Source organism: Lupinus angustifolius, chromosome LG20 (genome assembly GCF_001865875.1).
Source record: "Lupinus angustifolius cultivar Tanjil chromosome LG20, LupAngTanjil_v1.0, whole genome shotgun sequence".
NCBI classification, from domain to species: domain Eukaryota; kingdom Viridiplantae; phylum Streptophyta; class Magnoliopsida; order Fabales; family Fabaceae; genus Lupinus; species Lupinus angustifolius.
In genome coordinates, this window is record NC_032028.1 from 12,108,091 (window position 1) to 12,122,481 (window position 14,391).

General features: G+C 33.5%; 1 protein-coding gene across 2 annotated transcripts; it reads left to right on the forward strand.

The window, feature by feature from the left end:
• Positions 567 to 3,570, forward strand: LOC109335101 (MATH domain and coiled-coil domain-containing protein At3g58270-like). Of its 2 annotated transcripts, none has more exons than XM_019571173.1 (4): positions 567 to 737; positions 1,056 to 1,204; positions 1,930 to 2,087; positions 2,631 to 3,570. In XM_019571173.1, exons 2-4 carry the CDS (start codon positions 1,086 to 1,088, stop codon positions 3,383 to 3,385), a joined length of 1,032 nt encoding a protein of 343 aa, XP_019426718.1. In that variant the 5' UTR covers positions 567 to 737; positions 1,056 to 1,085; the 3' UTR covers positions 3,386 to 3,570. The 2 variants fall into 2 exon arrangements, with proteins under 2 accessions (XP_019426718.1, XP_019426717.1); XM_019571172.1 differs by lacking the exon at positions 567 to 737 and adding an exon at positions 803 to 908.

A 14,391-nucleotide genomic window follows, 5' to 3' on the forward strand; every position in this document is an offset into this window, starting at 1 on the left:
ATACCATTTTTTTACATTATTAGTCAATAATTTATCATTTACTTCTATTACTTTTATTTAAAATCAATATCAATAGCACATAAATGATGTAATGTGAAAATATAAGTAGTTATAAATCATTAATCTAATTCCAAAAGTTATAATTCCTATAATTTCCTATTACATTGATTAAGTGTTATAAGAGTTCCACTAAATTTTTACGATGATCAAAATATTAAGAATTTGATTTTTAAGAACAACATTTATTAAAATGGATAATCAAATATTGATTTCGTACTCATAAGAGTGATATGATATACAAAAAAACAATACTCATTTGAAGTTTCCCTTTTAAAAAAAATATAACAATTGATAGTAAACGTGAAAATATCTTCCCTCTTATTTTCTATTGACAAAAAAAAACAATACTCATCTGAAGTTTCCCCTTTAAAAAATATAACAATTGATAGTAAACGTGAAAATGTCTTCCCTCTTATTTTCTATTGAAAAAAAAAACAATACTCATTTGAAGTTTCCCTTTTAAAAAATATATAACAATTGATAATAAACATGAAAATGTCTTCCCTCTTATTTTCTATTGAGCTTTATCCAATGACAAACTTTGTGCAACGGAGTAAGCAACATCGACGACTAAATTGTTTAAGAACCCTTTCGATATTTCATTCTTTCTATAATCTTTTACTTTGTATCACCTCTGACTTTCTGTTTCTCTTCTCTCACATTCATCAGAAACTAAGGTCCGTTGCTATTACTCTTAGTGCTTCCTTCACCCAAATTAGTTATAGCCATTGTTCTCGAATTTCAAGCTATCTTTATTTTTGATTGGGACTCAACGGTGTTGTTTTTAATCTCAGTATTGAATGATCGGAGTTCATATTTGTATTCTGATTTTTACAGTGCTATATTATGTATTATTTTGTTCACTCTCAATTTTCATGCATCTTCATTTGTATTATTCAAGTCTCTTTTTGAATTCTTTCACCTATAACAGTTGTGGTAGTAATTATTTTTTAATTCATGTTTAAGAAAGTCATCTTTTTGTTTGTTCTTTCTAGTGTTGGTTTCGGAGTTGGTTGACTTTAGAAATGGAGAATCAACGAAGAAGTGATGAAACAGCTGAGACGTTTACATGGACGATTAAGAACTTTTCGAAATTGCGCAACAAGCTGTTCTCTGAGATTTTCTTCATTGGAGGTCATCCATGGTACTTAAGTCAATCATTGTTTATCATGTCAACCTTTATATTTTGACACTATTTTGTAAGTGTGATATAAAAATTTATGATTAATCACATCCAGTATTTTAAACTACGGTTGTGGTCGCGATTGGGTTGTGGTTATTGTGTGTCTGCAATTACGGTCATTGCAATCTGGATTGTGGCCGTTGTGATGTAAATTCTTTTGTGAGTAAAAAATATTTTTGATATTGATGTGCTCTGATGCGGTTATGTTGCGGCATGATGCAGCTCAAACGTGGTTCGATGCAATTGCGTGATTGTGTTATTGTGATTCGGTGTTACATCACAATACTGCAACTACCATATTGCGGTCATATCACGTGATGTGCAGTTCACAATTTAAAACACTACACTGATCATATCTATATGGTGAAGATAAGTTTTAAATAACAATTTTAAAAACTTCTAAAACCTTAGAAGTTTCAGACGGACATATGTGGTCTATGCTGCCACAATTGGTTTCTGCAACTCTCCAACGTGAACTTGTTAAACATTGGTTAACGAGTTCATTAGTCAGGAACATACTCATTAGAGAACTTGTTAAACATTCTATTCACGTTACTATAACGATTTTTTTTGCATCTGAACCAAATAACGTGAGGCAAAATTTTGATACTATATAGTATATATACGTGTGTGAGGTGTTCCTCTTCGACATAATGTTCATTGATTTGCGTTTTTAATTTGTTTAGGCGGGTGTTTATATTTCCAAAGGGTAACAATGTGGATTACTTGTCAATTTATTTGGATGCTGGTGACTCTGCTAATTTGCCTTATGGCTGGAGCAGATTCGCAAAATTCAAGTTGAGTCTAATTAATAAGGTCAATAGCAAAATGACAAAAACAAAAGGTATGTTTCACACATCCTTTCCCTTGCTCAACATTTCTTTTTCTTTTCACTTGCTCTATTAATTGACTTTAGCTGTGTTATTTCCCTATGGATGAAACATGTTTTTCTTAGCAATGGTTTTGCTTTGTTTAGGTTTTACATTTTTGGCAAAGGAATCTTATTATGCAAGTTTACAATTGATGGCCCCCTTTACTGTTTATGATCCTTTGCCATTTCTAACTTTTCTGGATTCCCTATCTTGTTAACACCATTAATATGTTCTAATTGATTGATTAAAACTACTACATAAGCTTCCATTGTTCAACTATATTGAGTTCTATAATCTATATCATCTCAACACTAACATAGTGATATGTCCAATATGTAGGCTTAGTATGATGCTTAAGTCATGATGATTTTTTACATAAATAGACTATTCTTTGTGGATGAACTCTCTTCACGACTTTGGTCATTAGATATTTTAATTGTGTGTACATGTGACAATCATATAATTTCATTTTCATCCGAGATGAGTAGTAACCTTTGATATACTGATTTTTTCAGAAACTGAACATGAATTCAATGCAAGAGAGAATGACTGGGGTTTCACGGCATTCATGCCTTTAAATGAAATTAGGGACCCTAGCAAAGGCTTTATTGTGGATGATACTTGTATAATTGAAGCTGAGATTTTTGTTACCAAACGAGAACATGAGAATCAGGTTGATCAAGCAGCCAAAAATGCTACTGTTACTCCGGTTTCAACACAAGTCAATGCTGTGCCTGATAATCCTTCACCTAAGGAAACGTCCTCTACCTCATTGGGCGAACTCGTGGATTTTAGGGGCTTAGGGAAAATAGAAAGAGCTTTTGTTCCACTACTGGAAGAAGTATGTTCACGACATCCATCTCTTATCAAATGTCAGCAGAATAGAAGTTGTAGGTTTACTGAATGGGCATTCACAGCTTTGGGTCGAGTTCTGCATTTCCTGAAGACTAAAAAAGTTAGAGATATGAATGATGCTCTCTTTATGCATCTTCAAGCTTTATGGGAGGAGCTTGAGACATTTAAATTTGATCTGACTTGGTTGGAGCCCCATGTTCAATCTGCATTAGGTATAAAAAGTTATATGGAGAGAGCAGCAGAGGTGAAAAAGATGAAGGAAAATGTGGCTGTTCGAGAGATGGAAATCAAGAGGCTGAAGGCAAAGATGGCTGCTGCTGAGATAGATCTTGAAATAGCAAAAAGAGACTTGGTGAAAGCTGAAGAAGGCTTCGAAGAACGAGATTTGGATGGCGATCTAGGATATAAAGCATAGACATGTGTGACTTATTGGAGAAACTATCAAAGATAATCACTAAGCAACTGGTTTTTAATTTTATTTTTCTGGTTGAATCAAGAACTGATTAATTGTGTGTGAATAAGTGAATATGCAAGAAGACATGTATGGTTCTTTTGACTTGTTATTTATCTTAAATGGGGTATGAAAAAATCTTTCTATTAGCAGCTTGATTTTTCATCTGCAAATATGTTAGGACCTAAATCCTATACCGCCTACCTCATTGTTGGAAAATAAGTTCCAGAACAGATGACCTTTTATTATCTATTTTATTGTTTCTCTTATTGCAAATTGGTTTTTTAGATGGAATTTTAACATAATATTATAGTCAAAACCCAACTTCTTTCTTGTTATCATAGGCCAAGATACCCTGTCATGGGATAACCATTCACTTGGTTTGACAAACTTATATTCGGAAGTAAGACTCACATCACTTACTTCATTATCTCAAGAATATTTTAAATGCCTATTGAGCTAGTCATCTTCAATTGATTTTTAATAGATTAACATCATCAACCTTTGAATGTTATTATTTGTTCATTGCCGGATCATGTGTAAGTGTAGGATACATTACAAAGAAGCAACCTTCCATCTTCCTAAACTCTTTAATAGATGGATTTTTTTAATTTTTTTTTTACAAAATGCATTCTTTCATAATAATGTTATTCTTTTTTCAATCAACAGTCTTACATGAACATTTTATTGCAACTCGGACTCTTTTTTCAGCTAACTAAACTCTGGGCACCTTAACCTAGATGTATGCGGTCTTCCTTTAAAAAATGCAATCCATTTTTTTACATTATTCAACAGCATTGGCTTTCTAATAGTATGGTGCCTCATGACAGTAGCAGCTTTATCTTGTTGATGTTATAAATCAGTTCGAATTTTTTTAAGCCAAATAACTTGATGCTGTAATCATCATTAGTATTTTTGCTTTTTGGTATTTGACTATTTTTTTTCTCTTGTTACTATTTGCTGCATAGAACAGAACTTACATGTTTGTACCGTATGATAGCTTACAAAAGTTCTTCCTCAGTTTACCGTCTGTTTTCAGTATTCTATATGTATGTGTATAAACTATTCCAAGCATATTAATATGAGATCTAGATTTTCATATTTTTTCACAATAATGAGTAAGAAAAAGCATATCGTTCTAATGAACTTGAACGGTAGGAACCTTCCTTAAAATGAACAATGTTTATGATATCTCTGAAATTCATAGAATCATGATTTTTCCCTCTTAACCCATTTCATTTTTTAATAATACATTAGTTGGGTAGGTAATATACTTCTTATTGATAGAGTAAGGACCACATCATTAATTTATAGGTAGAACAATTTGTTTTCATAATACACATTCTTTTATAAAAATGACTTTCTAAATAGTTATGTCATTTCATATGATCCTTCACTCAACATGATTTTTTATATAATCGTATCATTTCACATAATATATATTTGACTTTATTTAATTATTTAAATAAAAATAATTGCTGAAAAATTGTGGTTTTGATATAAATATCTTTTGTGGAACTAACTTGTTAATCTCTTTGTTTGTCCATGACTTTTTCATGTATAACAAATGATTAAATTAGCTAGAAATATTAGTGTTCATCCATGCATAAGGATGTTTTATATTTGGAAGAAATAATCAAAGAAAAAGATTTTCAAATACTTTCAAGACAAGATATGAAAGATTATTTTTAAAGTGTTAAATCAAATGCATTCATCTACTGATTAAGCTTGTCCAACGAGTTATCATATCTAATAACAAGTATGTCTTTTGACATGTGCGTCTATAACCTATTGCATTCAAAGTCATGTGCTTATAAGACAAGTTCGTTCAAGTGACAATTATGTCCAATAACTCCATATAACAATTTTAACTACTTTTACTCTATCAAGAATATATAATTTTTACTCGTCCAATCAATTTTAAGTTATTTCAAATAATTATTATGCACATTTAATGAGATAGTTTTTTCTTTCAATTATTATTATTCCTACATTAAATATTATATTTCTTATTATTGTTACGCACATTCAATGAGACTATTTTTTTGTTTCAATTATTATTATTCCTATATTAAATGTTTATTTGTTGTGTTTGATTGTGTCAACTTTTGTTTGATATAAGAACTTATCCTTTCTAGGTTGAGTATCTAATAAGTGTAGAGGAATTTCGATTCGCACACAATGGGTGCCAAAGGACAAACAATCAATAGACCACCTTCAGTTGATGGTTTTGATTGAAGTTATTAGAATAGGAGAATGATATCGCTTCTTAATGCTCAAAATGCTAACATATTAGATGACGTGAACCTCCTTTAGAGATCCTTGTTGAATCACTGCTATAGTGGAACCCTTATGAATTTGCATATTTGTGAGTGTAGAATGGTAACTTAACTAACATGTAGTAACATAAAGAACAAGGTAGAAGATGGATTTGTGGAATGTATGAAATAGAAATGAAGAACTCAAGTGGTGCCAAAAATAAGGAGGGTTGATAAACCAACGGTTGAAGGCCACAAAAGGTGATTAGCCCAATGGTAAGTTCATGAGTCGGTTCAGCTAAGAATCAAGGAGAACATTCCTCTTAATATGTACTAAGCAATATGTTTGAGTAAAAATTTAAGATGTCTTCATTCTTCAAAATGGAAGTTCGTTTATGGGCACGTGAACTAAACAAGAATACAACCTACACTAATTAAAATGCAAATTCTAAGAAAACAATAAATGTCTTGTATCCTGCTAAGTCTTTTGGGGCAAGGAAGAGGCAAACCTATGAAATGTCATACAAACCAAAACAAACCTATGAAATGTCACACAAGAAAGCATGTGAGGCCATGTCCAAGGATGCATAGAAAAGAACCGCTCTGATACCATGTTGTAACGCCCCAAAAATTACTCCAACAATATTGCCCAAAAATGGGGTAATTTTTTTTGTAATGTAAAACTCATCCATTTACATTTGATTCATTTTTGGGACATCACATTAAGTAACACAAATTGCGGAAAAGACAACAATCGTTACCTAATGGTAACCTAAAGCCACTTAATATATTGTGGAAATTTTTTTTATTGGAAAATCTAAAAATGTTTATCACTCTGCGACTTACTTCCCACTCCCATATATGCCTGAAGATCAGGAATCATCCGTCGAGCAGGTGCAAATCTCTGAGCAGGTAAAGTGAAAGAAGCCTCCAAGTCCGTATGAAGTGAAGAGAAGCGCATCGTAGAGCCATCACAACCCATCTCCAGCTCTAAGGTACAAGGGCATGTGTAGGTGTATCGGTGTCCGTCAGTGCTCCATGTCCCCTCCTGAGACATCAAGAATCGGTAGCTCTGAATCCTCGCGGTACGGTCCATCTGAACGCGAACGCGAACCGATGACAAGCAGAGAGAAAAGAAAATAAAAGAGAGTAAGACATCTAATGAATATTATTTATTGACGACATGGAATTACACGGAATATCACATCCAGACAGGAACGCATAATATACACAATATATATCTCATACATAAATGGACAATGATGAATGATGTTATCAATATCCACGATCTCAATGTATGAATGTTATACTTATTTCATCCATATTTACACCAATATGCTCCCAATATACTATTCAGAAATAACCAAGAGAATAGGTCCCATAACAAGACAATTTGAACGTACCAAAAATAAAGTATTCCTCGCCAGGATATATGATCGATCGGTTCCAAAGAACTGTCCATTTCAGGATGGTGTCATATCAAACACTCTCTGGGCATCTCTCTCATTGATCCTAATTGAAAAGACGGGTTGTCAGAGATCGTCTAGTTTGTGTTGTGAGAACTGTCCGATCCAACAGAATATCTCATCCAGGAATACAAGGGATTCTTCTCACCTAGACTCTCCCTCAAGACTTTGCTGACGAATCACCGTCATTGTTGTCCCTCTCAACATCGTGGGGCTCGTTTGTCACCTGTAAATTTCCTCTCTACTACTTCGTTATTCATAATGAGTATGCACACAAACCGAGGTTAGCCGATTAAATCTTTTAATCATTCTTTTATATTGATCGGCCCATCCTAAGACATCTCCCAATGGAATGATTCTTGTGGGACCCGATCTTACGTTATCACGTAATAGAGGAATGACATTCCTACCACTATGAACCGTCGGTGAATTACCCTGGACGACCACATGGCCAAGCCTCTTATAGTCAGACGAGCTTGCTGCATGGTATCATATAATCTTTTTTAGGCATCACCTTGCTCACGACATCCTCGTCGGAATCCTTGTCCGCATAAGGCGCAAGAACAAAAGTACTAGTATAAGTTTGTTGGTTTGGGCATCGGGCTCTTCATTCGAGCCACGATCTCTCCCAATTATTAAATATACTTCTCACCCAAGCTAGGGTTATTCTCTAAGAAATCAACCAATCAAAACGAATCAAAACATTGCATGTCTCTCGCTCAAGAGAGAGACTGTCGCTCAAGCGACGATTTCATCAAAACAGACTCAATTCTCTGTCTAGCACTCGCTCAAGCGAGGGGACTGTTACTCAAGTGAAAAATTCACCAAAAACTGGTCAAAATCACCCTCAGGGTCTCGCCCAAGCGAGTTCGGTCGCTCGAGCGACCAGAATTGCCCAGAAGAGGCGAAACGCTTGTCTGGCCCTCGCCTAGGTGAGGTTGGCTCGCCCACGCAACAATTGGGGGCTCTAGCTACCGTTTCTCCCTCGCCCAAGCAAGGGAGCCTCGCCCATGCGAGGGGGTCCAGTAGCCTAGACTACTTCCTCGCCCTTTTGAGCTACCGGATCGAAAATCTCCACTGTTTTCGATCCCTACGCGTTTTAGTTTCTCGAGTGGTGTTCTTTCATGGATAACTACCACAATACTTGATATTTTAATCTATCCTAAGGCATATAGCTTAAGAAATCAACCATACTTAATCCAGGCATGCAATCATTTGGTTAAGCACGAGTTTCTAAATATAAACAAATATGGCTCCCAATTTTTGAGGTAGTTGGGAGATCTAGGTGTCATATTTGGACACCACTATGTCACGATGTATTCTCCCTCACCTTGGATTGTAGCATGGTTGATCTCCTTTATGTGAATGCATAGGTTGTCCGACTTCGAACGCCTCGAAACTAAACACAAAACCAATAAGTGGTTTGCGAGTGAAATCATTTCCTTATGAACTCTAAGGTACATACATTATTTTAATCTATTCCAAGAACATCCAAGACTTTCATCCAACCGATTCAATATTCTTGAACCATCATTTATCCTCAAAAGTCTTGTTCACGATTCTCATCGTGTTCATGATCATTTCAACACCTTCTTTACAGGGATTGATCTCATTTTCAAAACGACATTTCAAATTAAAACATCCTTTGATTTCAAAATCATCATCTTTCATCAACATCAATTACATGCATATTTTCAAACACTAAAATAGCCCCATGAACAACAATATTTCATGGCTTCAAAACAACAATTTCTAAATTCATGAAAACCTATTTTTCGAGTTCTTGAGTAAAACAAGAGTTAGGAAGATTATTCGAAAGTTTCTACGGTTGAAAACGTTCGTAGCATGCATATAAACGTCATACTAAAATTTCGTAAACAACTAACGGTTAGATTCGAAGTAATTAAGAACGAAAGAGTAAGAACTTACCTTGGATTTCTTGAGAAAATTAGAATGAAGAAGAGATAAATGAAATGCCAAGGGTTTCCTCAAGTTGGATGGCTCTTTTAAATATAATGAATCAGATTTAGGGAGGGGCAAACCAAAGGTTTTCAAAGAATAATGGCGTAACAGGTAAAAGATGAGTATTTTTGCTTGCTTGAAAAGCAAGGTTCACTCGTGAAAGTGAAGTGACCTCTTCGAAAAAAAATTCACGCTTAAATCATGACCAAATATTATCGGTTGATACTCGGCTGAATATTAGAAATCTTCTGATTTCAGTTTACGGTTAGAATTTCAAACATAGAATTCAAAGTGAAAAATATTTAGAAATACATCATGGACAAACTTGATGTCTATTTTGACTCGAAATAATATTTTGAAGCCAATTGTGCAATTGGAATTCGATTCCGAGTTACGGAACTCAAAAATACACTATTGGGCCGAATTCGGGCAAATTTGGGCCCGACAACGGTCCAAAAATCTGTCACAGAAAATTGCAAATTTTTTCCAATAAATAGGAATTCAAAAAACAAGACTAACAGTCAAATATGGATTAGCATAATCATTACCGATTAATTTTTGTTAAAATAAATACTTAATAAAACTACTCGAAAATTCTCGGTGTTACACAGTTTGGTTAGCATTCTCCTCCTCATCAAACAAATCAAGACCCACGGTTGTGTGTGTGTGTGATCTTCATGATACATTCACTTAGCACCATACCCATAGATGCCCATTTTGTGGATTAGGTTATCACCAACTAGATGCTCTTTGGGATTCATTGGAATTATCTCCTCACCAACAATGTTGATACCCAGATGGTCGATAATGCGAGAGATAAAGGTCCAATAAGCCAATAAATGAGAGGAAGAAGAAGCAATGCCGAACATGACATTCAGAATCTCAGTAGGCCAATTGATCAGAATGTCTTCCTTAACAATGAACATTAGCTTTAAATCATTAATCGTTGTTGTGCATGATTAGTATAACGTTGTACTAGGATCTATGCCATCAAATTATGAAGAAGTCAATTTTCCATAGAGAATGAACCAGTTTTAGTCAAATCACCTTGCACATAGAAGTGAGGACCTCTTAGGCACAAGTTGTACATCTCGACAGAGTCGTAAAACTCCACCCATCATCTTCACAATCGCCCGAAGGTGCATCATCATTCGTAAGGCCTCTAACTGCCATAAATATTTCAGAATCCAGACTCACCAGTCCTTTTATCAAACTCAAATAAACACTACCCTTATACTGAAATTTTGCGTAGAATTCTCTAAAAGAGTCGGATAGATACCACCATTCAGTTACAAAAATCGAATGGCACCTTGAGTCTCCAACTCGTGTGGGAACTAGAATCCTTGATCTACCATCCATGCCATATTAGCATAATGGATATATGTGGGCTTTCGGCTAGAAAATTTAGCCAACCTCTCAACTTGAAGAGCGGGAGCAAAGAAAGGATCCCTACCAACTGAAGAACGTTGCCGAGCAGCAGACGGGGAAGCACAGGTTGCCAAATTCCTTGTCAACATTGGATGTCAATGGGATTTACCAATCATAGCAGTATACTTGACTCTAGTTGATCTACATTCACTCATTTTGGTCATAAGATGATGAAATAATTGATTAAAACCAGAAAACCCGAATTAGGGTTTGAAAAAAGGGATTTTGGGGAAAATGAATTTTGAGTGAAATTGATCGTTGAGAAGTGAAATGATGAAGCGAGGTTACTCAAAATACACTTTCAAGAAGAAATTTATGATCAATTTCAAGAATTTTGAGATCTAAGACAAGACACGTGTGGGTAACTCAAGTGAGTTGAACTGAACTATTATTTGTTCTTTCATATGATTTAATCGATTAAGAGAAGGTTTAATCGATTATCGATTTAAAATTGTGGCCCAGTTTAATTGGTTATAGCTTTGTTTAATCGATTAATTTTTTTGTAATGAATGCCTAGGTAATCGGTTAATCACCATATAATCAATTAAAGACAATAAAAATGTCTCTAGTAATCGATTAAAACATAGAACAGACGATTAAATGTAGTGATTTCATAGATTTGAGACTTGAAACACACTATAACATAAATAAACCAATATGAAGTCAAATAAGCACAAGAAACACACATTCAATCAAGAAATCATAAAGGCATATAACAAGATCACCAAAGAAAGTCATTAAGATTGTATAAGAACCTAATACAAGTTAGTTTAGATATGATTCATCAAGTATGTCAAGTTCTCTACATAAGACAAAGAACTTATCCCTAGGAAGGGGTTGGTGAATATATTGGCTAGTTGTTTTGAGGTCTCTACAAACTCAATAATACAATCACCCTTAAGTGCATGATCTCTATGAAAATGATGTCTTATTTCTATATGTTTTTTTCTAGAATGTAATATGGAATTCTTTGATAGGTTTATGGCGCTAGTATTGTCACACTTGATATGAATTTTATGAAGCTTTAAACCAAAGTCTAAAAGTTGCTACTTCAACCAAAGAATTTGCGCGCAACATACGCCAGCGGCTACATACTCACTCTACTTCGACGACTGACAAAGAAACACACACTTGCTTTTTACTATACCATGAAACTACTGAACTACCTAATAGATGACAAGTACCACTAGTACTCTTCCGATCCAATTTGCAGCCAACAAAGTCGAAGTTAGAGTATCCTATTAAAGAGAGTGAGGCATGCCTAGAATATCAAAGTCCCTTATTTATGGTTCCTTTTAAGTATATCATGATGTGTTTGATTGCAGAAAAAAGTAATTCTCTAGGAGAAGCTTGATATCTAGCACACATGCAAATGCTAAACATTATATTAGGGTGCCTTGAAGTTAAATACAATAAAGAGCCAATCATACCTCGATATTTGGTTACCTCTACTACCTTACCTTTCAAATCATTGTCTAGATCGCAAGATGACGCCATAGGAGTTGAAGCCTCTTTTGATTTATCTATTTTGAACTTTCTTAAAAGCTCCTTGAAATATTTAGATTGATGAACAAAGATGTCATTGTTCATTTGCTTGACTTGCAGTCCAAGGAAAAATATTAACTCACTCATCATGGACATCTCAAACTCACCCTTCATCAAATTAGAAAAGTTCTTGCACAAGACATCATTAGTTGTACCAAAGATTATATCATCTATATAAATTTGAACTAACAAAATGTCTTTTTTAGATTTGGATATAAAAAGAGTAGTGTCAACTTTGTCACTTACAAAGCCTTTTCCAAAGAGAAAAGAGCAAAGTCTATCATACCAAACTCTTGGAGCTTGTTTCAAACCATAAAGTGTCTTTTTCAGCTAAAAGTCATGGTTTGGATACTTATAATTTTCAAAACCGGGGGTTGGTCAAAATATAATTTTCAAAACCGGGGGTTGGTCAAAATATAATTCTTCTTGAATGTGTCCACTTAATAATACACTTTTTTTACATTCATTTGGTAAAGTTTGAAATTCATTATTAAAGCAAAAGCTAAAAGCATACAATAGCCTCTGACCTTACAATGAGGGCATAAGTTTCGTTATAATCAATTTCTTCCTCTTGATTATAACCATTGGCTATTAATCTTGCTTTATTTCTTATAATCAAGTTGGAATCATCTAATTTATTTCGAAAAACTCATTTAGTGTCAACAACAGGATGACCACTAGGTCTAGGGACCAAGTCCCAAACCCTTATTACACTCAAAATGGTTAAACTCTTCTTGGATAGCTATTCCCCAACGTTCATCCTGTATTGCCTCATCTATGGTCCTAGGCTCAATTTGAGAAACAAAAGCAAAAAATAGAAATATTGCATAATGAATTATGAGTTACCACTCCCCTTGAGTTATAACCTATAACTTTACCGATGGGCGGGTCCTTCTTCATTTTCCAAGCCCGTGGCATATCTTGATGATCTTGAATTACTTCTTGATCATCTTGCAACATTTTTTCAGATTCTGTATCTTTAGTGTATGCATATTTAAGAGCACCTGAAACAACATTTCTCTTCTCTTTTGGAGAAAACGCATCAAAACTATTATATGTTAGAATTTTATATCTTTAATTGATATTTCTGTGTATCTATGTTAGTCTTACATTTTAACTATTATAACCTATATGGGATCTCTAGAATATGTGATATATTGATCTGCATTCATAATCACAATATTTAAATGAGTAAATTATATTGACATCTTCTAGGTTTTAGCGAAACTGTACAAATCACCCCCTTTTTAAAATCTGCACAAACAACCCCTAATTATTATACAAACCACTCTAATTATGTACATACATTACATTCACCACCCCTACAGGAGAAATAATTGTAATTTCTTAAACAAACAATGGTGACAAGTGTAATTAAGTTAAACAAAATATGATATATTGTGAAGACAAATCAAAATAGTATAAGATTCAATATCTATTCAATATTTTGGTTAGTTATAATATAATATAAAAGTGATTTAAACATCTCCTTAGATTTATTGATGCACTTTATAACAAACCAAAAATAATGAATAGACATTGACTTTTCTAATATTTGGACGTGTCTTCATAATATATCATATTTTGTTTGACTTGATTACACTCGGTCGCCACTTTTGTTTAAGAAATGACACTTATCTCTCCTCTAGGGGTGATCAATGTAAAGTATGTATATAACTAGGGGTGGTTTATGTATGTGTAAAAAATGGATAGATGATTTGTTTAATTTTACTAAAACTCGAAGATATTAGTGCAATTTACTTTATTTAAAATTGATAATATATGTTAGTTATAGTGCTTATATTTACATTGCATTACATATAAAAGCATTATAATGATTATTTGACAATGGATCTAATGCTTAAAATATAATTCATTCAGTTGAATATGAATCCAAAGCCTTAAGCATTCCGTAAGGTGAGATGAATCTAAGATTGAAAAATAGATTAAAAATTAAAATAATAAAAATCGTTATATATAAAAAGATGAAAACATTAATGTCAAAATTACAAAATTTAAATATGTAACCAAATAAATTAAATAATTTATAATTGTTCTTTACATGACTTTTATTTTGAAATCATTGAATGATCAACTTGTTGTTAATATTAATGAACACTTCTCATTTAATATAAGTGCACAAAACAATCATTCGTTCATGCATCTAAAATTCGATTACGTAATCTATTTTTCAATCTTATTAGCTAAAAAACCCTTTCTACAGTTGATGTGACAACAAGTAAAATCATTGCTAATTTCAAAAGAAGATAAAACTAATAAATAAGAAATATGTCTTTCACTTTCAAATAAC